Source organism: Trachurus trachurus (genome assembly GCF_905171665.1).
Source record: "Trachurus trachurus genome assembly, chromosome: 5".
Classification (NCBI taxonomy): domain Eukaryota; kingdom Metazoa; phylum Chordata; class Actinopteri; order Carangiformes; family Carangidae; genus Trachurus; species Trachurus trachurus.
In genome coordinates this window covers 31028895-31053466 of record NC_139896.1, presented here as the reverse complement: position 1 = coordinate 31053466, position 24572 = coordinate 31028895, and the positions used below count along the sequence as shown (strand labels likewise).

Below are 24572 nucleotides of genomic sequence, written 5' to 3'. Positions count from 1 at the left end.
GAGCAACAACTGAAAGATATATCTCCCCCATCTGAGTTGTCCCAGATTTTTCCTTCTTTCATTTATCAACCATTTTTTTCTGGTGTTCTGAGGTGCTTGGTTGATACTATTCCATGACCACTGTCCGAACAGTTCAGATTGGATCATTAAATTTAATTTAATTTAATAAACAATTATGTCAGGCAGACAAAAAAAAGTGAAATTGAAACTCATTGAGAAAAGTGAGAAGGTTAGGTAATATTGTAACAAATACTAACACAGTTTGGTAAGAAACGGCTTTGACATGTCATTTTTCAGTGGTTTGATGTGTTCCTGCTGAAGTAGAATTGTTTGAGGGCCAGTAGCATCCAGGAGCAACATCCAGATTTGGACTTGAATGCAACATGTGCACAGATGTTGGCTCCACTGCTGAGTTGGATGACCTCAGAGGGCGAGGGTTACAAGGAGGGAAGCATTTTAATCCTGTTTATCTGTTCATGTGATGTGGTTTATATTACAGACTGATACATACATCTTATGTGTCCCTGCTTCTGCTTCTAGTTCACTGAATAGAACAAGATTACAGTAGATTGTAATTTTGAACGTGTTGTGAATGTGTTTGTCCTCATCAATCAGTGTGGCTACACTTGCTTTTAATTATCTGTGTGTGTGCTCCTGTATGTCTGCCTGCCTGGCAACCTGTGTCTGTGTCTGTCTATTTGTGTATTTATGTATGAATGTTTCTGTTTTTTTCCCCAGCTATTCGTTTTGGCCGGATGCCCCAGGCGGAGAAGGAGAAACTGTTGGCCGAGTTCTCGTCTGACATGGAGCACATGCACCCGGAGGCAGCAGATCTGAGGGCTCTGGCCCGGCATCTGTACGAGGCCTATCTGAAATACTTCCCCCTCACCAAGGCCAAGGCCAGGGCCATCCTCTCTGGGAAGACTGGAGACAACGCGGTAAGAGGCGCTGCCTTACTGCCGTCTACTTTTACTTGTATGCATATTTGGAAGAGTCTGCATCCTCCTTGTGTGAGCCTTTTACCAACTTACAGTACAGTAAATTTATAGCACTGTGACTTATTGCAGGCCATTTTATTGTGTGAGCTGGATAATTACATGGTGAAGGAAACATAGACCATTAATGATTTGATGGTTATATTTACTGTAGGTACAAAATGTATCTGCCTTTATGCTGTATTTAACTCAGCAAATCATTTCATTCATATTTTAGTGTTCAAAACCTCAGTTCAGTCATACCTGATTTGCCTGGCTGCATTCCTGTTATTTGCTGTGTGTATTTGGCACTCAGTTATCTGTGGATTCCAGAGAGACATCAGTCGTGTCATCAACATTTACTGCTCTTCACCTCACACTGCTCTGATCCGAGCTGCTGGACCAGTTGCTTCGTCCACTAGGCTTTGTCTCTCTCATAGTTTTGGGGTATATTGCAAATTTTTACATTTTTAAAAAGCTGTTTTGGTTTATGTGACAAAAAACACAATGGCACATAAACCAACAACAACAACAAAACTCTACACAGTCTCAATTGTACCAGAGATTGTAGAGAGTGTATAAAAAATTATGAGTATGTGTACTTACACAGTATATTATTGATCAAATTATATAAATCTCCTACATGTGCAGCTTCAAATTTAAATGTAACAAACGACACATCTTTGAACTGACGGAGTTTAGACGATTCAAACCTTTGTATGACTGCATGACTCTCTTGCCAGCACTGTCTTTGTGTAACAACACCGAGTTTAGTTCAGAACTTTTCAGGCAGTTATTCCAACAGGAAAAGTGGATGGACTGGTTTCTACCTGTTTTGACTGTTAGAAAATATCTCAGATTACAGTGGTCAAGCTGTGAAACTGAATGAACTTCTCAGCAGCCTGATGCAAACGTGAGATATGATCCGTGTCTGTCTTTTTGTTCTTAATGTTTTGGGATATTGAATTTCAGTATTCAAAAGAGACCTAATCATCAGCACAATTAAAAGTGGCAGACTGCATAAAGAAAACTCCAAAGAATATTCTGTTGTTAAAAAATCTACACAGGATGTTGCTGTGTGTAGCTAAATATATCTGCAAGATTAATGAAAAACTTAGCAAAGTGTGTAGTGGAACATCTGTTGTTAGTTATTACCAGTGGTGAAACAAGCTCTTTGGAAGTACTCCATTACTAGTAAAAGTCATTCCTTCTGACGCACATTAGTATTAGTTAGAAATTAACTTAGAAATGTTTGTATGTTATACAAAATAGCTGCTTCAGATGTTTATAACATGTAAAAATGTGTGGAATCATTACTTATTCATTGACAAGTAACATGGTAATGCTTCAAGTGGTGGATATAAGAAGAGGCATACATTGGAAATACTAAAGTAAAATACTAGCACCTTATTATTATTTTTATCATTATTATTATTGACTGTTTATCCGAAGACCCACCCTTTCAAGCATTCTTGAGTTTTGTTTTGTGGCTTCTCTCTGTTGATTCGCGGCTGAAGTTCAAGGCTGCTCCTCATCTCTTTCGTCTGCTTGTTATGACTGTTCATCTGCGTGATAGCAGCCAAATGGCGCTGAATCATCTGCTTCTCTGAGGGAGTCCTGGTTATTCACCAAACCACAGCAGCCATCCTGCTTGACAACAATCAATTTTTACCTTTACCACAATATTTGTTATCCTTGATAGGAGTTAATGCTTTTTACTGTAGCATTAACCCCTGTATGCTAAATAGTTCCTTGCTTCTGTGCAAAAGACATTCGATCAGACCAGGGATATGGACCAGTAAGAAATAAAGCCAACCTCAAACCAGATTAGTGCATGTTTAGTTTCACTTTATTTTTTAGCAGCTGTTATGAAATGACTCAGGAATGTCTGTTTCTACAGCGACAACATCTATGTAAAATTTGCGAAGACTAGTAAACATGTGTTAGCCTGGTCACTGAGTAAGGCTGTGGCAGCAAACCTGCAAGCACACTGTATGAGTTTCAGTGGTTATGGTACAAACTTTTCATTTACAGGAGCCTGAATGAGTTAAAATGAAATGGTTCCGCATATGAAGGAAAAACTCAGACACAGTCCCTCAGAGAGTCTCCTCTCTTTATTTTATTCTCTTCAGTCTCATAAGAAACAATGTTCACTTTAGAACTTGCTGTAATTCCCCGTAGGACATCTTAGTATTCATTTTACCACTATGACAAGGAAAGATTTCAGTGTATGAATGGTACCATTCATCTTTCAGGCCACTGCAGGTCTCTGCCAGTGTTTTACCAAACAGTTAGCTCGACTTTAACTCAGTTAAGCTTCATTTACCTGGAAATAGTGTTTTTGTCTGTCTCAGCTTGCAGCTAAGATTTATTTACTTTGCCCATCAGACATACGAGATGGGCAATGTTTGCTTTTGCAAGTGATGAATGAGCCATGACCAAATTGCATAGACAGTAGTATGCGATTACATCTGGAGCTCACACGTCCTCAGGAGCCCTACAGTATGAGGAGAGGACACTGTTTCTTTTTACTGTCTTTATTCCTTGGCTTTCTCCCAACTTTTATCTATCTACTCTTCCTCACTCACACATATTCTTCTTTCCTCTCTACTTAAGCCTTTTGTCATCCATGACATGAAGTCTCTAATGGAAGGAGAGCAGTTTATCAACTGCAAGCAGATACCTATCCAGGAGCAACATCAGCAGACCTCTGCCCTCACATCCGGACACGGAGGTTAGTAGAACCAAAGTTTATGTTTTACCTTTTTCCTTTTCATCAGTTTATTATTTATCAGCCCAAATGTATACAGTATATATACATACATGCAATTTCTGGGGGGAAAAAATCTGAGATGTGTAGTGATTTGAAAGTCTGAAAGAGACAAAACAAAACATATTGAAATGCATCAAAAACAATGTCCATGGGACACATTTCATATGTATTCACCCAGACCAATGATATGTTTTTGCTTGCAAGATGATTTGATGCTGTAAACAGGACAAAGTCACTGATAAAGAAACTGATGTTTAATCAATAATTCGGGCAAATTATTTTAAATTAATTTCCTGCTTTTTGATGTCATCCCACGATGTTTTGCTTGTGAAGACATTAAACATTTTGCCGCGACTGCTTATGCCCCCTCTCTATAGCCGAACTCTCACACTCGCCTTATTCGATCCCAGGGTTCACGGGAGTTCACATGGGGCCGGAGTGTGGAGTTTTGGGAATGATGAGCCTCAGCGAACAGGGGCCGACAGACGCCGTGGAGCTACGTTTCTTCCAAAGCTGCCAGTCACGCTCAGCCGAAGCAGTGAGAGAAGTGACGGAGTTCGCCAAGAGTATCCCCGGGTTCGTCGACCTGGATCTAAATGATCAGGTGAGATACAAAGACGCCTCAGCTGCTCGTTCGTTCGTTCATTTCATGTACAGTATATGGACATGTTTTAAGATTATGAGCCAGCCCTTTGTCCTCAGGTAGCTTTATTAATTTATCATATTTAATCTTTACACAGGACCATTGTATTGTTTTATTACCTGTTTGAAATTAACAAATGATAATATGGCTTTACAGCTGAATATGAATTGTTTCCTTGCGACGTCCCAACCGCTGTTGTTGTTGTGTAATTTTATTACATGCGTGTTGAATGAAGTATTCATGAATCTTGGCGGTGCCGTATCTACTGCTGCTGAATAATCAGTTCAACCCTGTGTGTAATGTTGACTCAGCATTTCCTTCCACCAGATCAAAATTATCATCTGAATCCAGAGAAAGAAACTCTGTACAAACTCATGTGATGCAAACTCATGTGTTGCATCAAGACCCGTCCCAGTATTTCCTAACAAATCTGACGAAAATGTCAGAGTTCCCTATCTCAAATGTTAAAGGAAGAAATAGATCATTCCTGGATCCAGATCATATCCACACCATAATGAGTTTTCACTGGCCCATGACTGATCCCTCTAAGTTTGGTGCCAGTTTGCAGCCTGCTGGCTAAAATAAAAAAAACACTAGCAAACAAACACAAACAGTTTGCCTGACCCCAAACGTTTACTCTTTTCCCAGGTCACTTTGCTGAAGTACGGTGTGATAGAGGTCTTGATCATCATGATGGCGCCTCTGATGAACAAAGACGGGACCCTGATCTCCTATGGACAGATCTTCATGACGCGGGAGTTTCTCAAGAGCCTCAGGAAACCTTTCTGTCAAATGTTGGAACCAAAGTTTGAGTTCTCCGTTAAGTTCAACACGCTGGAGCTGGACGACAGCGACATGGCCTTGTTTCTGGCCGTCATTATCCTCAGTGGGGGTGAGAGCCTCTTCTTGTTCTCTTTTCATTCTACAGGTTTCTAAGGAGCGGGTTGTTCTGTCATATCTGTACGATCAGCATTAGTGAACTTGTTAGGGAACTTTGGAGCATCGGTAGATCTTTACATAACATCCACCACTTTGGCTGTGTCTCAGTGACACATTGATTGGACAAAAGCACTCGCCAAATGAATAAATGTGACTGTGAGTGTGAGTGTACATAAACACATCAGTCTTTTGCTTGTTTGTCATTGAAATGCTGAGTAATATTAGGTTATATTTCCCCAAATGTCAATGTCTTTAAATTCAAGTGATTAGAGGGGTTAACATTTACCTCATGAATGTGTCAGCTTGTGTATCCCAACAAAACTATATATGTATTTCAGAACAGTTTAGCTCCCTGTGAATGGAGATGGTTGTAAAGTGACAATCTGAAGTTATCAACCCACTGCGACACACACGTGATCCAGTGCCAGCCTTGACCTATTTATCAGATTGCTTGGAGATATGGGATGTTGTTGAGAAAAAAAAAAGTGGAGCAGAACTAAAGGTGAATGAGTCAGTTTCACATGGGGACAATAACCAGCAGCTACATCATAACAACAAAAAATTGGGTTTGTATTGACAACATTTTGAAGTAAGGTTTTGCAGGCAACCCAATAACTACTTAACTTTATTTGTTTAATCATGTTTTTGTATTGTTATTGATAATTTGTATAAAAAGTTCTTGAAGCGGGAAAGTGACAGTTTTCTGTAGTAATGACTTGATAGTAAAGCAAACAGTTCAAACAATCCAAACTTTAATGACAGTGACAGCAAACCTAACTGACCTGTGGACCCACGCCCTCCCCTACTACTTTGATTTCTGAACGGGTCCAAACTATTTGATCTAATATTGCTGTTTTGCATGTGACCACTTGATAAAAGTCTAGCCTTGAACCTGATCGTGATTAAAATCTGGTATTTAAGTCAATTATTAACTTAAACCACTGAGATTATACCTTCAAATAAAGATAAGCAGGCTTTTGTAAATAGAAAAAAGTCAGATAGATCTGGCAATAAGGCACGTCTAAATCAGGGGAGTCTCCATTCACAAATGACCATCAGATACGTAACTAGTAGTAAATGTTTAGTTATTTCCACCCGTCATTCCTGTCCCCAGACTCCTGTGTCTTTTATTCTTCCTATTGTTTGTATTCCTCCTCTCCAATCATTTTAACATATTTCCATATCTGTGTAACCCGTCCAGATCGGCCCGGCCTCCTGAATGTGAAGCCCATCGAACAGCTTCAGGAGACAGTTCTTCATTCACTGGAGCTGCAGCTGAAGCTAAGCCACCCAGACTCTCTGCAGCTGTTTGCCAAGCTGCTCCAGAAGATGACGGACCTGCGTCAGATTGTCACGGACCACGTCCACCTCATCCAGCTGCTGAAGAAGACCGAGGTGGACATGTGCCTACACCCACTCCTGCAGGAGATCATGAAGGACTTGTATTAGAACTACACGGGGGAAGAGGACGAACCAGCGTAAAGGGAAATGAAAGAGAAAATAAGAAGATTTTATTTTTAAAATCAAGAGTTGAGATTAAGCACTTTGTGCTCCTTGTATGTTGAAAAAAAGGGAGGTATCCAGCCAGACAGGCTGACTGACTGACTGACTGACTGAAATAGAGAAAGAGATGAGGGGGGGGGGGGCAATGAGAGAGAGAAATCAAGGAAAGAGAAAATCTGAGTGTTAAATCTTGTCTAGACAGCAGCATGTGAATAACTTGCGGTGCACAGTCATTTAGCCACTGCTGAGCCTGGACATTTTGCTATGAGTCGGCTGCCAACTTAAATATGAAACTATTGCACCAATCAGGATGAGTAACTGAAAGAGTGGGGGACTTTCTTTTTGGCAAGCTCAAGCATCAAATAGTGAGTGCTCACCACAGCCCGCTTCAAGTGCCTTAAGGAGTATCACTGTGAATATTGTGCACCTCGTGTCACACAGTACAGTTCATGTGTTGTTCATGTGCAGCTTATCTACATGTGGCGTTACAGCCGTCCTGGACAGCAGTGTGTCCGTGCTTCAGTACCTCTGCGAACACACACAAATCGGAGTGCTCTCGTTCACACACACACACACACACTCACGTCATACATACAGTCCTTTTCTATGTTGGCATCAGGGCTAAGGTGCTATTTCTTTTTAATCAGCTTAATCCAAAAACAGAAATCAAATTGTTGCCTGTAACATATTTTAGAGTGCGTCACTTGTACAAACTGTGAGAAAGTGTGAAGCCAATTTAGGGCCCATTACCGTGATGACGTCAGCTCTTATATGCAATATTGTGCCTTTAAGATTTGATGTTTGACTTTATTGTGAACCGAATGCCATATAAAAACATAGTATATATATTATGCACATATCATGTATAATATAAGTACAATTGGCTTTTCAGCCTTAGTTTTTTTTGTTTTTTTTTTCAGAATCTGAAAAAAACTGGTTGAGTTATAATTTTTTTTACTATGAAATGATGTTGTATCTATGCAAAGTGTCAACTATGTCTGACCAATCAGATGTTTCATTGAGGGCCTGGGATGTGCAGACAAAAGGGATCCAATTAATGCAGCTGAGGGAGAAAGAAAAAATTGGTGTAAATAAAATATTTTCTAACTTTTTATCTGAGCACTGTCTCTTTCTTTAAGAATCTGAGTGGACTTGCACATGCACCGTTCAGAGCCATTACCAAACAATGTCTTCCTTGAAAGCATTCCAGTCACCCGAACTCTTGGAAATCTGTTGTATAGTCATTACATCAGCTGTCCTCAGTGTGTCTTACCAAACACACACACAGACACACACACACACACACCCTGTTGGAACGATTGCAACATCTGAACTCTGCTGAACCATGCCGGAAGAGTGAAGTCTGTGGATCCAGATTTGATCAGCAAGCAGGGAGGGGGTTTTATTTATTTTTTCTAGAGTTTAACATTTTTTGGACGTGATTGTCGTTTTAAGGGGACTTTACCTTTTTACCCCTGATTTTAGACATATCTATTTACAGAGATAGCTGAAAAAAACAGGATAGCGTGAGGATAGAGTTGGGATAGCGTGCAACGGCAAGGTCAGAGTCAAACTCATGACATCACACTTTAGCCCACAGAGACATCAGGTCACCTTAACACACAGCACAGGTTCATTTACACAGGGCTCTCCTAGTGTCTGGGCCTTTGCCAAGTCACAAGGCATGCTTCCTCACTCACAGTGCACACGTTGCTGCATACGGGAGAAAAGCAAAACCCACCATTGGAACCAAGCTCTATAAATTAAGGGATAAATTGAAATTAGATAGGAGTCTTCAGGGGCCTTTGGACCCGCATAAACAATACTGAGGTCATGTGTACATAGATTATATTATACATTTGTGCGTGGTGGTGTGTTTAATTTAAAATAATATTAGCAGTTAATGGGTATCACATTTCCTACAGTACACCCTCCCATTCCATAGAATATAATTATATAGTTTAATGTACACTGTTGCCCATTAAGTTGGAATCATTTTGTTTTCAGACACATCTTTTTATTCCTATTATAAAGGATGATTGTGGTTTAATTTTCACAGTGAAATGTTTGGAAGAGTTTGATCAATAAAGTTTTAAGAAGACATTCACTTTATCAAGAATAAGTTAAAGGGGTAAAAATATATATATATTTTATTCCATTAATAAGTACACACTATTAAACATTAGTTAAGCTTTAAATACTGAATTCGTCATTTATAACACATGAATACTCATTGGTATGTAGTTTATAAACACAGTTTAAAATGTTTTAATAATTGATAAGCACTAACTGTATTTATAAACTACATACTAATGAGTATTCATGCGTTATAAATGAAGAATTCAGTATTCATTCATGCTTAACTAATGCTTAATAGTGTGTAGTTATTAAAAACTATTACTTTCTTACTTTGTATTTTCATGCTTCCTCATATCTTCTCTTCTCCAACTTACACTTAACACTTGCTGTTCTTTGCTCATGAATTGGTGTAAGAAACGTAAAGATGATTCTGTTAGGGCAGAGGCAGCGTGGCTCCAAACAGGTGAAACCTGATTGTGATAATCATTCTACATCACGATACTAGTCTGTCACCACCTACACGTTTTTGTCCAGACAAGTAGCCAACTGCATATTTAAGTGCTTCAGGAAACATAAAAAAAATCACAAATAACGAAATGAAAATTTTCCTATTGGGAAAGTGTCTTGGACTGGATTGTGTATATGGAAGAGAAACAGACACACAGTAATATAACCGTTTGTTTGATGTCTGAGGTAAATTCATCAACTTCACCACAGAGAGATCTGGTTTTACAGCTATAGTAATATGACATTGTCCCTCTGCCATTAGTTGCTGGACATGCAGCAAACAGTCTGTATTTTTTTTATATAATGTTTTCTTTGAAGACAGCTGGTTGCTGCATTAGGCTGTTTTCATAATATTATTCCAGTACTTGAGCTCTTTGTCACTGGTCACCTTTATCATGTTAAGTCCTTGTCGTGTGCGGGCCGGCTCACTCCACTGCAAACTGAATCTACCTTCAGGTACTGTACCAATAAAGTTATGTTGAACCTTGCACCTATAGGAAACAGCACTGTCAGAGCAGTGAGGATGAATCAAAACCACAAACTTTTCCCAAATATTAAAACAACAAGCTGGAAGGAGCAAAGCTCTGTGTGTGAGGTGAACTGAAGAGATGGGTGAAAATTCTGTGGACTTAACATTCAAGAAGTCGTGTTAGACAAAGTTAAAATAAATATGGTGATTATTGCCACTGTAAAACATGAACACTGTTGTTTTTTTAATTCATGCTCATGCTGATCTTGATTTCAGGAAACAGTCAAATTTATCTGATCCTTTTCTGACACGGTGCTACACGTGACTCTGGCTCCTGACCGGGTGTTCCCACCTAAAATGCAACACTATACTCCCTTCAGCTCCTCATTTGATTAATCTGAAACACGTCCTCAGATATTACAACATTATTTTCTCAATGGGAGGGGGTGAGGTGAGAGTCGGGGGTGAGTTGCCTCTGAGCAGCAGTCTTGTCTCTATGTCTCTATGTGCATGTGGCTGTAACACATTTGAAGCGTTTCCTTCCGCAGTGTGCCATTTGACATTACTTGTCAGTGACTGGGCACTGGTTCCATCACAAATAAAGATCTGAAACAGAAAACATCAGATGATAAAATATGAAGCATACAGCTCAACCCATCTGTATATTTTTCCTTCATTTCTCTTATTTTGAGTAATTCAGACTGTTCTGTGGTGAGTTTTTAGGAGAGATCTTTATCAGCTTTCAGCCCCCTACCTCCTCTGCACAAGCTCTTTTTGTATTTAAAATTCATTCATAAGTGATTATGTTCAAGTAAAACACGGTTTGAACATGAGTATTTTATTCATATAGCATTTTCTATTACAGTAATCACAAACAAAGGTGGGAGTGGAATTTTACTGTTGCAGATTTTATTATTACGATGTTCGTCCTTCTTCCACCACTTTCTATGGAAGCTTAGAGGCTCTTTTTCTCTGGCTTTAGGGACAAACAAAACATTAAGGGAGCCCAGATCAAGATCTGATCAGGAATAGGAGGAAAATTGCAGTTGTAAAAAGGAGAACAGATGAAACACACGAGAGAGTCAGACACAAGTGCTGAGGGAATAGCTGGAGGAACGTGAGAAAGTAGCAGAGTAAAGGAGAAGTTTGGCCCCTAAAAATAAGCCTTTTCAATTGGCAGATGATGGTGGGGGGTTTCTGGCTTGGGCCCGGATGGCTCCTCTTGGATGGCTGATGGTGATGGTAATTAAATGTGTTCTTTATGTCGAGTCAGCATATCCTCACTTTGTTACGGCCAGTCTCTGCTGACCGAACCCTGCCAAGATTCCTCAGCTAATCTGCCAAATAATTTTCAGAAAGTATATTTCTGCTGTTGTCTGTCCACGCAGAGCCAAGTCCAAAGATAGCGTCTGTGATTTACACAAGGAAGTTTTGTTTTTGTTTGAGTTCCTTAAGAAACGGCAGCTTCGGGGTTTTTTTAAATTCTCCTTTGTTTTAGTATCAGGGAGGAATTTCACTCCCACCAGTGTCTGATACCTGATATGTGTGTGTATGTGTGTGTGTGTCTTTGTACAAGCCTGAAGTGATACACCTGCCACTGCGAGATGAATTTAAGGGGGAAAAAAATAGTTGTATTTAATCCGGTGTTTACACAGAAAACACAGCAGGAATTTATATTAAGGCACTTCATGTTCTTCTTCCTCCACCAGAAAACATTTATATTTTCAGTGGCAGAAACACAATCAAGCTGTAAAGACAGAGTAGGTTATAAAATAATCTACAACATAATAAACCATAATATTAGCCTACATCAGTGCAACAGTGCAACAGTATAATTTTTAATTTGGGTTTTTTGAGTTAGACTTGTGTACTCACTATGCTCCCAGTCCCATTGTAGGATATACATCCTTAGCATTTGTTTGTCAGATGATGGTTTCGTGGTTCTTGTGATGTTTGGTCATGTTGGTTATTCTGAGGTTTTGGATCGGTCTGTGTATGTGTGTGTGTGTGTGTGTGCTGTGCAAAGTTTCCATCTTATATGTGCTTTTTCTGTTGTTGTGTATGGTATTTGTGCGTCTTTCTTTGCACGTTTCTTTGACGCCTTGAAATCATAATCAATTATGTGTTGACATGAAACCACACAGTCCTGATATGAAAGACGGCCCACGCAGAAAATATTACAATCATTCTGTTGCAACATTTGGGACTTGAAACGTCACCTTGCTCTTCCGCCCACCAGCACCATTCAGACACCTTGTGATTTGGTTTAATTGACTTCACTGCTTTACCTTTGTCGGTTGAATACTTTCCAGAGTGAATTCTTTCCAAGTGATTCACTCCTCCTTCACCTCCATTTATCATCATTAAAAGAACGTGAGTGGAAAAGTTGTCGTAATGTTGTGAAATGTGACCTGGTTTAAGCTGTCATGTGGATGAAGGCATTGCAACATTCCTTGTGGAGGTAACATCATCGTTACATCATTCCTGATTTGTCTCATTAGGTGAAGGGATAGAAATTTGATCAAAAGAAATTTGCTTTATAAAAACCATTAAGCCACAATATCTTTTCTATTCTAATATTAACTAAAATAAAAAATCAAACAGTTGTGTGGCCAAAATGACTGGAGAGGCCACAGGTTGTTGTAAAATCTCCATTTGAGAATATGTTTTTTGTGTGTGTTTCTGTCTTGGTGTTTAGCTTAGTATAAAGCTGTGTTTTTCAACTTTGGGGTCAGGGCCCCATATGGGGTCACCTGGAATTCAAATGGGGTCGCCTGAAATGTCTAGTAATTGATAAAAAAAAATTAAAAATACTGATTAAAATATTTTTTTATTATTATTCTTTTTAAAATTATAATTAAAAACACCACACTCACAATCTTAAACAACTGTATTCTATACTTTCACTTTATCAAATATAAATTGAGTTCAAATAAAATGCAGCATATAAAAATATCTGAGCTGACGCATCTTGATTGACGGGGTCGCTCGGAATTTGTGATGTCAAAATGGGGTCACGAGCCAAAAAAGGTTGGGAACCACTGGTATAAAGAGTAGAAAGAGCTAGTCTGGCCTTGTCAAAGGGGAAGCAGAGCTACCGACTGTTTGGTTTGGGTGCAGGTTAAGAACGCCTAACGATCTGCCTCGTAGGAGGACAGATATGAGAGTGGTAGGGGGACTCGGGGAGACTGAGGTAAGATGAGCATAGGGGCAAGTTGAGCCACTCCTCGCTGTTAGGAAACCATGAGAAAAATTGAGCACATCTGTGAAGGTAAGAGCCACATAAGTAAAGTGGTTAGACATGTCCACAAAAACATTTTTCACTCTCAAAAGTGAATTCAGTTGATCATAAGTTTCATGAGAATTGTGTTTAGACCAAAAGAGAATATTATACATTTGTTTTATACATCAGTTGTTGTAACCTACTGTATCTACTGTATGAGCTACAACATGAGGTAGTAAACCGAGCATGAAAGTGTACCATTTTAGCTGTGGGGACTAATAAAGTCAATATGCTAGCTCTGGGGTAAGTTGAGCCACCTGCCCTAATACAGTGTATCTTTAATTATTTAATCAAGATTCTGGATGTTTATGATTACAGTAAGTACGTTCCTGAGAAAAGGTAAAGCTGTTCATGTTGAGCCAAGCTTTACTTTCAAAGAGAAATATTAGGGATTATTCCCAAGATGCAATATAGGCTAATTGTAAAACTCCCAAAACCTCACTGAGTTAGTGGCTTAGCAGGAAGTCACAGCAATGTGTTCCCCTGCAACCTGGACAGGTGGAATATTAAGTAAAAGGGGAGGTGGGACGTTGATGGAAGCAGGGGGGTGGCTCATCTTACCCCATACACGTGGTAAGATGAGCCACAAGACCACTATATATTTAATTATTTTTGTTTGTAGGGATGCACAATATGCAGATATAGCAAAAGTGGCTCAACTGACCCCGGTCTCCCCCTACCAGTCTTCTCATAAAACTCTAAGAAAAGAGAAATAAAAAAACAGAAGATCTTTCTGTAGAGCTACACCCAAAGTTAAAGAAATCACTAAAACAAGCTCCAAAAAAGTGTCTCTTTAGTTGAAGTAGATGCTGCCTGACAAGACAGGTGCAGAGCAGGCAGAGATTCAAGTATTTTTATTTATTAGACTTGTCTCCTCACTGTCAGTGCTTCTCGGCAGTGTGAAGGAGAATGAAGTATATGGTTCAGCAGGACCAGAGCTTCTGTTTTAACCAGGTAGCACATGGACAGGGAGGACAGCGAAACAATATGAGCACTGGACTCTCAGTCTGTCTCACTGGGAAGCTACAGTTGGTGACACACACACACACACAGTGTTGAAGTGTCAGCACAGATCAGCGAGATGTTTCCTATGTGCATCACCCTGCTGGAGGGTGGTTCTGTCTGCTTTGTTATTTCCAAACACTGACAGATGCACCTATCTGAAGACTGCTTGTTGGACTTTAATACACTTTATTTTAGTTCATGGAGAATATAAATCAATTTTTCTGGCCCATTGCGATGATCAGATAGAAACATTGTTTGATTGACAGCTCTGGTCTTGGGTTTAGTGGTGCAGTGTCTCCCTCTGCAGGCTGAAACAAGCACTAAGCTGCACTGCAGGGGGATTTCCCTCAGCTGGAGCCAAACCAAACCAAACTGTGTTACGCTTTGGTGACCTGGACGCACAGTAACATCTACAGCTGCTGATTCTAAAGGAAAAAGTAAACTGACTGTAACACAACATCCCTATTGTGTGGTGATGGCTCAGGAATGAGGAGACTGATTCAGGCCAGAGGATGGATCACAGTGAGCTGTTCAGGAGTGAATATCTTCACATTCATCTAATTATTGGAGATTGTCGATAAACATGCATCGACTTGGAGGAGTTGCACCACCTTAGTGACTGTTGTATTGTTTCAGCTGGTTGAGCTAAAGAGGGAGAGCAACAATAGAGGCCAATAACAATAATGGAGCTGTCAGGGCTGTGAGGGAGGCAAGGTCAGAGGAGTGACAGAGTAAAGAGGCCAGCCCAGTTCCTTCCAGTGGCCTGCAGGCTTAACGCAGTGAGCTACGTCCAAAATGTTTTACACAGTCAAATAGTGATCATTTAGGTAGGGAAATTAAAGTGTTGATGAGGTTTTGGCCTTTATGAGACAAGTGTATAAACACAGGATCAAAACAGAAATGAAAAGCATTAATCAAACGCTTGAGAACTTTTTGACTGACTTTATTTAAGCATTTTACCACAAATAAAAAATTGTGAAGTGAAGGAAACCAACACATCCACACTTGGCTACCACATAGTATGGAGAGGAAATAACACCTTCTTTCTCTCTCTCTCTCTCTCTCTCTCTCTCTCTCTCTCTCTCTCTCTCTCTTTTTTTTTTTAAGTTAATTACAGTGTTGTACATAATGAAACAATAGAAAACAATGTTAGATAAAAACCACTTGTAAATATATTATGATTTTATTTTCTTCAAATTTTCGTCTATATTTGTGTGTCAATCAAAATTTTAGTCAAATACTGTAGTTCAGTACAATTTTGACGTACTTTGATGCACTGAATATTTTCATTTCATTACTTCCACTACATGTCAAAGAGAAACACAAATAAATGTATCCACATTTGTAGACAAGGTGGAGTGATTAGCTTACTTCTTTCTTAAGAATCAGATCAAAAATGAATATAATCAAATCAATCCAGTGGAAATCCCCCTAAACAAGATGGTTCTTCCTTTAGTTCTGTATATATCACTGAGAAACTAGATGAGACCATTTGTGTAATTTTGATTTTGGAGCAAACTTTGGTGTTTGATGAATGCAGCCAGTCGTCCGTGATGAAAATTACTGTTGAAATTCCTTGATGACAACCGAAACAAACCAAACATCTTTCTGCATGTTCCCGACCTACTGCTCAGAAACTATATGCAAAACACATGCTGAGGCTGAACTGTGCACATCAGGTTCAACTGCTGTGGATTAGTTTAATGAGGTGCTGAAATCAGCGCAGCAGTTATCCATCATGTCTTTCACAAGCAGCACCTGCCTCAGGGGGACAATCAACTGTTCAGAAATAACACGTCCCACTGGACTTTGACTGTTTATATGTTTGATTCCAGAGATACTTTTTTTTTTTTCTCCACTGAAGTAACCTCACTGCTCAGCTGGGTTGTTTATGCAGAAAGGCTGTTAGTTTGTATTCTGTGCACTCTGGCTGTGTGGTCCTGATCCTGAATATCATTAACGTTGACAGGAAAAATATTCTCATTGTTGCTCACTTTACAGTACAGATTGTATTTTTGAATGTGTAAGGCTTATCTAAAGTTTTCAGACCACTTTTAAACCACATTCTAGGCGCCATGTTGCAAGTAATATGGTGATTTATTGCTGCCCCTTATTCACAGAATACAATGGAAGTGTTTTTAAAGGTATGACTCAGGTCAGACACACCTGGATTAATCAATTGGTCCAATAATGTAAAACAGGAAATAAACAAGCTGGCTTATTCCAGGAAGTAGTGGAGCTGTGCATAAAGCCCATTGTGAAGTTTCAGTCAGACATTGTTGCCAGCTCTCCAAGTTTTGGGAAAAAAGGAAAATGAGCACTCAGCACTAAATTATCATTGGGCCACAAGCCTGATATTACAAATAAAACAAATAAACTACACTGATAATTCATAGCTATCCCCTCCCACCTCCGCAAATCTCAATATTAAGTAACTGTATAGCAGCCAATATGAACGGTATCAATGACTTTATTAATCACGATGCTAGTCCAGGCACCAACAGAAGGGGGCGCCAGCGCCAAAGCGACATTAACTGAAAGCAATTCGCCGAAGAAGAAAAAATACGGAAGTGAGTCTTGTTTTGTTTTTGTGGACGCGGCGGGAAAGCTTTAACATTCAGTTTGTTCGTCTGGTTCAATGCAAAAGGCGTTTTAAGTGAGTATAATATCATGTAATTACGCACCAACTCTGCACAAATGTCTACATCTAATAAGACAATATTAAAGCTAAAGCTGCTAACCAGACTGAGGAGGAAACGGGACTAACTTGTGTTGTCTTGAATTATGACTTCCATCACTTGTGTTCAATTTTATGTCGCAGCTGTTGTATCTGAAAGTATTTTCTAATGGGTCAACTGCAGTTTTTGTTTTTATTTATTCCTTAATCAGCCACAATTTAGTCTGTTACAACCCTGAACAAACGAATACAACACCCTGTACTAAAGTAAAAAGTACTGATACACATATTAAGACCTTTACTACTTCAAATAAATGTTGTGCTGTGGATTTCACTGTTTCTGTTGGTTTATCCATGTGAAACATGAGCCACAAAGCACCACTTTATATAGTTATGTTGTTAGTACTTTTTTTTTTTGTTAATTACAGTGCTAATTAGTTATTTTGAATGTGTTTTTGTTTTTTCATTCATTAATTTTTATAGTTTTTGTACCTTTTATATCTTATATTCTCTCATAACCTATTTCCGCACTTGGTTGTTATGGAGCACAGTGGCCCCTAACTTCAAATTTTAGGAGTGCAAGCAGAAGATTCAGGGGCGCACACTGTAATTCGACTTGCAAAGCAAATATTCACATTTCCTTTTCATTCATGATCCTCACACACATTGGCCTGCCACCTGTAATGACAGATACCAGATTCTTTGAGTCGCTCCTTCCACGTTTCACCAGTGTTAAAAAAACAAACAAACAAAAAAAAACTGGTTGCACATGGGCAAGTAGATGAAAAAAATTCTGGGGCAAAATATCCCCATTTAGGGCCAGTCTAGAGCCCTGAAAACCTAGTGTTAATGTCCTGCACCTGTAGCAGCATTGTCAATAAAGTTCACTTTGACTTCATCTCTTGCACCAGGTGAGACGTTCTTGATCATGTCGGCCAAAGAGCAGGATGTGGCCAAATCTGAAAACTCGTCGTCAGCTCTCTTCACGACCGTGGACGGTGAACCCATGTCTTTCTTCCTCCGGCCGGGCCCTGTCAAAAGCAAACTGCAGCCGCTCATCACATCCAAAGGAGGGATGTTGTGCAGCGTCCAGAAGCCCGGTGCCATCCTGCTGATTGACCCGGAGGAGAGAGCCTCTATCCACGACACCAATGCTCAAAGGTAGGAGCCGGACTGGGATGCAGTTAGAAAGCGTTTACATTGGAGTGAATGCAGCCCGCTCAGACAAGTAAAGTAGTTATGAGTAGTGCTGTAGTATTCTGAATCATACAATTTCCAATTAAATTAAAAAGCTCAATGTCATACTGATACAAATCTTAGTGCTGCACTGTAATATTGTTGTACTATATTTTGTTTCATGGAGAAGGGTTTGTTCTTCTATCAATCAGTCCACTAGTAAGAAAAAAAGATAGTCTGTGTATGTTTGAAGCAGAATAGAAGTTTTTTAAGTTATTGAATATGATGACAAATAGAAAATCTGGCTTCTGTTTAACTAAAATCTCATCACACATTAGGCAGAAGGAACTAAACGAAACAAACTAAATATAAAGTAATTGGGAGTTTTTTATTTTGTTGGTGCCACTACTTATCACTGTTGCATGTGCATGGTTGGTTCTGCAAGTCAGACTGACTATATGCTGCCATGGCTGTTTGATTTCACTGATACAGGTTTGTTATTGTACATTATTCCTGAATCTCAGTGAAAAAAATGATGAACACCTTATTCTGTTAAAGGAATAGTTCAACATTTTGGCAAATTGGCCCATTGCCATAATCTTTATAGTTTTAGGAGTAGGTTCGTTACCTTTAATTGTTGGTGCAAGCTATAAACTTACTTACAACTTAAATATCGTAATAAAATTTAATTAATGCAGTTTTATTACACCATTTTAGAAACACAGTTCTTGTGAACTTCAGCATGGTAAGACATTGCTATGTGCATGTTCATCCTTGGTGAAGTCACAGTGTGTTTTCTCCTCAGGTACGTGTCCACCAAGTACATTTACGACTGTATCGAGAAGGAGGAACAGTTGAATATAGAGGACTACAGGCTAAATCCTGAGGTGATTCCAAGACAGTCTCCTAGACTGAATAACAACAGAGATGGCTTCTTTAGAAGCACAAGAGGTATGATGTACAAACCTACCAATCTATTCTGACATTGATTCTGTATTGATAAAGACTAGTAAGCTGATGAAATATAGTTTAATCAGACTATGTCCACTTCTTTTCTGTGGTTTGTAGTCACATTAGGAATGTGTGTATTTCTCAGTGTTTTAAATCCATCTGTGTCATTACACGCAGGCAGGACTCTTTACACACCTGAGGAGAATGCAGCCATTTTGAGCTATGTCAGCAAGCGCAAGGGCGAGACGGGTGGAAACCGCCTCTGGCAGACGATGGCGAGGCAGGGTGTGACCTCGCACAGCTGGCAGTCAATGAAATATCATTATAAAATACAACTGGCTAAGAGACTGTCTGCAGCTGAGAAAGAGAATGAGGTAATTAACCTGGAGGGTGCTGCCAGCTATGTTGTCATCCATTTCTGAAGTTTGTATATTTTGACTGTACTTTTTTATACAACCACTAGAGGGTGGCATATTTTGTTAAAAATGGCACACTTTAATTTGACTTCAATTTTATTAATATGGTAATGGTGAAAACATACACAGTATAACCCAACAGACACTATTCATTTAGTTTCTACTGAAGCCAGATGCAGTAGTAGCTCCAGACTGCTCACTGTTTATTGTTTATTTTTCATAAACATGTCCAGACATGAAGCTTCTTGTCTGTCTGCTTGTAGGAGACAGGGGAACAAGAGACAGATGTTCAGAAACCTCCCAGCGAGGACGCTGCTTCTGCCCAGACAACCTCTGCAGACACAGACCTAACACAGGTAGGTGGACACATAACAGCACATACAGCTGATTATTTTAACTCTGTACATGACGTTTTATTTTGATATTTCACCCCAGTTTTTGGGAGCCTGGCCATCACTGATACTGTATCAATCAAAAATGTTGTTTGCAACAAATATCAGCTATAAATGATGTATTGATGTTTTGACGGTGAGTTGGCTGTGAACCACCAGTGCCCACATGAACACACACAGTCGCACACAATCCACTGCCAGAAGGAACAAGACTGCTCCATCACACATAAAATGTTTCTGCATCCTTTCCTGTGGAGACTAGTAGATTGTACAGCAAAAGCATTGATTGTGGTGACAAATAATGGTTTTGCTATATCTCCATCCATTTGCATGCTACTGTCCAACTAAGTGGTCCAACTGTACAATGTTACCCTGAAAACTTTTAGTATATAAATCTAAACAAATAAGTGTCTTTGCTCAATTGAATTGTTCCATAGCATTGGTGCACGGAAGAAGAAAGCCCGCTCACCAAGGCTTTTCTTCTTCACCTTTGGGACACTAAGAAGCCCAGTCCCCTGTGAGCGTAAGGAGCATGCTGGCTCGTAGAGGTCAACCTGATCGGTCAAATAAGCTGGTGCGAGACCATTCACTATTTTGTAGGTGAGCAACAGCACCTTAAAATCAGCTCTGGCCTGCACTGGAAGCCAGTGAAGGGAGGCCAGCACAGGACTGATATGATCATATCTAGACGCGCCGGTCAAAATGCGTGCTGCTGCATTTTGTACCATCTGCAGGGTTCGAAAACACTTCTTTGGCAACCCTGACAAAAGAACATTACAGTAGTCCAACCTGGATGTTACAAAGGCATGTAAGAGGACCTCAGCATCTTTAAATGACAGGATAGAGCAAATCTTTGCAATCCTTCTCAAATGAAAAAAGGCAACACGCGCTACTTCCTTAACATGCAATTCAAATGAAAGAGAATGATCAAAAAGGATTATGTCATGTTACTTTCCAAGTATATTGTATTTAAAAAAAATTAAAGGGGTAATGTGAGCAACAAAAAGGTGGGTTGTTTCCTGAGGGCAACGCCATGCCATATAGAGAGTTAAAATGTAATGTTTGTATGTGATATGTTAATGAACTTAAATGAACTAAGCAGAACAAATCTGGTGTTTCTGCAGATAGACGTCCAGCCTGAAGCAGCAGAAATCACAGAGCCAGAAAATGCAGAGGCTGAAACATCCAACCCTCCCCAGCCTGGGGGGGCTTGTTTGGACCCGCAGACAGATGCTGAACCCGCTGCAGCCGAGAGCACAGGGCCGGAAACAGAGGAGCAACAAACAGCCACCTCTCCACAGAAAGAAAGCGCGCCAGACGACTCTGTGCCGTCGCTGCCAAACACTCCAGCTCCAGAGACCGCCGCTGAGCAGGAGCCACCAAAGCGCAAATACACACGCAGGAAGCTCGAGATGACATCGTCTCCTCGACCTCACGGCAGAAACCTCAGGTCATCGTCGACCTTGGATGCAAAACTGTCATCACCTCCCCAGCCCACAAAGAAAACAAAATCACCTGGGAAGCCTGTTGTTGAAAAACACACAGCAACAGAGCAGCCGCCTCCTAAGAAACCCAGAGGAGGAAACATGGAACCGGTGGCCGAGAGTCAAGAAGAGGAGAGTGAAGAAGCTGCTGTTACTGAAACACCACAGACAGGTTTGTCATTCACATCCTCAGACAGTAGGGGTGTCACGGTGCACACAAGTCACGGTTCGGTATGTATCTCGGTTTGGGGGAAACTAATGTAAAACTAAAATCTGTCTTGTGTTACAAAAGTTAAAAAAAAATTGAATATAAAATAAAACAAGTTGCAATAGGAGTGTTATAATGCCATTCATTAATTCTAGAGGAAAAAAACTTTAATTTAGGCCAGATGCCAGTTGCTTTGGTGATGTTTCTGGTGTCTGTGTTCATGTCAAGAGGCTTAACAGCAGCAGGATGTTGCACACAACTTGTCGTTTTCCTTGCACCAGTGATTGACATATCAGGGTGAACATGCGCTAACGTGTTTGATGCGTTTCTAGCGATGCACCGCGCATCCATGAAATAGCGCCGACAGACTTTGTCCGGTGGACCAGTCGCGAGCTGCTTTACAGTCTATGGTCGCGAGCCGCCGCCGCTGTATTTCATTGAGAAGCCACACGGTGACATAAATGAGGCAGGCAGCTCCTCTAACTTCACACTCTCATCACTTCTCTTCTTCGTCTCTTATGACAGTTGCTGGCAGCTTTGATATTATAATATTCACTCAGACGTATTCGTCGTGTGACTGTGTGCACCGAACTGTGACCCCCGTACTGTGACGGCACGGGACGAATACATAAATCGTTACACCCCTATCAGACAGTAAGTCATCTCAGACAAACAGAGATTTGAATAAGATGTTGACTCAAGCACAGACCCCCCCCCCCTTATATGTTCCTCAGAAGAAGAACCCAAGTCATTGCCAGAGAAAGTGGAGAAGAAGAAAGAGAAGAGGAAGTTGGGGATTCTGGAGATGGCTACAAGGGAGTTTGAAGATGAAAGTGAGGTACGACTGCACTGCAGTTTTTCAAGCTGCAGAGTTACAAGCTCAAGCATGGAAATACTTATTATATTTCATAGGTAGCTTTGTTTTGTCTGTACTGTACAGTATGATATATGAAGTAGGGCTGCACGATAAATCGTTAAAAAATCACAATCTCGATTCACACCTACAGTACATGCAATCTCATTTCTGAATGGCAACGATTCCTCTCCATTTTATTTCACGAGCTGCATCACAAACAAACGCTCCTATTTTCCTTTACGCATTTCTCAAGTGTCCCTAAACATCGCACACAGCCATAGATATGGATATGTATGTCTGTAGCTGTAGACAAAGACAAAGGCAGGATCACAGAGCCATGTCAGTTTATTATCACAACTTTCTCTTTATACCGTTATGCTGCTGTCCTTTAGTCTGCTGAGGACGAAGCTCCGGATCTCCAAGAACCAACCGTCACAGCAGCGGTACAGCCCACATCAACAGAACCCATGTCTTCAGACGCAGCCGCAGATCCGGCCCCCACAGCGTCCAACCCCGAACCTGGACCCAACCCTCAGGAGAAAGCACAGCAGGCCCAGGACCCCGCCGGTGACCGTGCAGAGGAGACAGGCCGCCCCGAGCCTGCGGCCTCAGAGGCCGAGCAGGCGGCCTCCAGGGCCCACCTGTTCATATTCGACAGTGAGTCTCAGGAGGAAGACTCTCAGACACTTCTTGGTAACGGTGATGCAGCTCAGTCCAGACCTCAGCCTCCAGTCAACAAGGACGCTGCATTCTCTCTGACTCAGGTCCAGCTGGAGGAGGACGTGCAGCGGGTCAAGAATCTGATGAACCAGACCAACCAGGTGGGTGTTACTGTGAAGTAGATGGTCCTCTGTTTTTGCTACGTGAGGTCGCACACTGGGCTTTGTTTCAGTCCAGACTCTTTCCACAGTTACATACATTACTCTGTGTTCTTGCCTGTATTCAGTTTGACATTTAAGATAAACCATGAAGCACCAACACAAATCATCCAGTTAACGAGTTGTTTATTTCTTTCCAGCTTTTTCCCCCTTTTTTGTGTCTGTTTGTTTCTATCATTCCTAACCTCAATTCATGGTTTATCTTCTAGGACTTAGAAAGTGTAACCAAAGCCCTGTTGATGACCAGCGGAGACTTCTCTGCTGCCCTGGATCTACTTTTGGATCCCTCCTCCACTCCTCGAAGACTGTGGAGCCAGCGTGATGACACTCTTCTGCTTTCTGCCGATCCTGTCGTCCTGCTGCACCTGGAGGACAAATACAGCGAGGGGGAGGTGGCCAAAAGAATTATGTTCCTCGAGGCAGAGAGATGAGCTAAGAACACACACATCAACACTATTACCTAAAACAGCCAGGGGGAAATCAGCAAGCTGACACTGATTTAAATGACAATTATCTGTGTCCTCATCAGTGTCCCAGAGTCTCAGAATTATACATTTTATGCCCCCCTTATTAACAAAATAAATAAATAAATATATATATATACTGCATTTATAAATAAGATATAAATTGAAACTTTTTACATAATAGCTATTGTACCATGATTGGCATAAGCTTTTAATGCATTTTAGTAAGAGTACACTTTGTCATCTTTAAACATTTTGCCTTCTTTTTTGTTAAGGTAAATAAAATATGTGTTTTTGAATGTCTTGTAATGATAATATGAACATGTGGCAGATTTATTCAAATTTTCTTGTAAATCATAATTTCCAAGAGTCGCACATGTACATGAACATTAAAAGCTTTTGTACAGCTGCAACACAAAAGCTTCCACTTGTCGTACGTTAAGTATTGAGGGGTTTACCTGAAGTACAGCATAGACTGGATTATATATTATCTCAACACTGAAAAGAAAAAGCACTTTGAACACATGAAGTCTACTCATTAGAGTAGAAAAAAAACAGGAAGCAAATTATTCTTTGTTTTTATCCAATTCACCATTTTATTTCGTTTTACCCCGATTTCAACTGAGTACATTCAGGATTTTGAAACGCTCTCCCCCAGACCCACATGAATACATTGTATCAATTGTGTAAACAAAAAAAAAAAGAAGGAAAAGCAATTAAATTAACCAACCATTTAAAACGGATCAACAGGGTGAGACCTGTGATGCCACTGAAACAGAGACCAGTATCCGATACACATCAGTACACTTCACCCAAATATGGCCACAAGTATTGCTGCACCTTTTTTTTTTTTTTTATCTCCCCATCGTGTTTAAGAAACCAAAAGCGAAGGCGA

General features: G+C 40.3%; 2 protein-coding genes across 6 annotated transcripts in view; both read left to right on the top strand.

Annotated features, from left to right (window-relative positions):
• Positions 1-7944, top strand: part of pparg (peroxisome proliferator-activated receptor gamma) — a 34870-nt gene extending 26926 nt beyond the window's left edge. For 3 of the 5 annotated variants that reach the window (XM_083971960.1, XM_083971956.1, XM_083971957.1), the window contains exons 5-9: positions 739-938; positions 3591-3708; positions 4125-4351; positions 5039-5282; positions 6531-7944. In XM_083971960.1, the coding sequence (XP_083828086.1) occupies positions 739-938; positions 3591-3708; positions 4125-4351; positions 5039-5282; positions 6531-6778 (1037 nt within the window). In that variant the 3' untranslated portion in view covers positions 6779-7944. The remainder of the gene's footprint in view (positions 1-738; positions 939-3590; positions 3709-4124; positions 4352-5038; positions 5283-6530) is intronic. The other 2 variants (XM_083971958.1, XM_083971959.1) reach the window with 1 other exon arrangement.
• An 8806-nt stretch (positions 7945-16750) lies between these two features.
• On the top strand, positions 16751-23679 carry terf2ip (telomeric repeat binding factor 2, interacting protein). The gene is made up of 9 exons (XM_083972472.1): positions 16751-16831; positions 17764-18013; positions 18834-18979; positions 19157-19353; positions 19659-19751; positions 20912-21443; positions 22214-22317; positions 22728-23156; positions 23423-23679. The coding sequence occupies exons 2-9, from the start codon at positions 17781-17783 to the stop codon at positions 23642-23644; spliced, it is 1956 nt and encodes a 651-aa protein (XP_083828598.1). The 5' UTR covers positions 16751-16831; positions 17764-17780; the 3' UTR covers positions 23645-23679.
• Positions 23680-24572: the final 893 nt, after the last annotated feature.

Bases quoted from the DNA above. Each gene is read 5' to 3' on its own strand.
- terf2ip (XM_083972472.1), top strand. From the start codon at position 17,781: ATGTCGGCCAAAGAGCAGGATGTGGCCAAATCTGAAAACTCGTCGTCA. The intron at 19,354-19,658 runs GTAATTAACCTG...GTCTGCTTGTAG, and splicing joins CAGCTGAGAAAGAGAATGAG to GAGACAGGGGAACAAGAGAC. The intron at 23,157-23,422 runs GTGGGTGTTACT...TTTATCTTCTAG, and splicing joins TGATGAACCAGACCAACCAG to GACTTAGAAAGTGTAACCAA.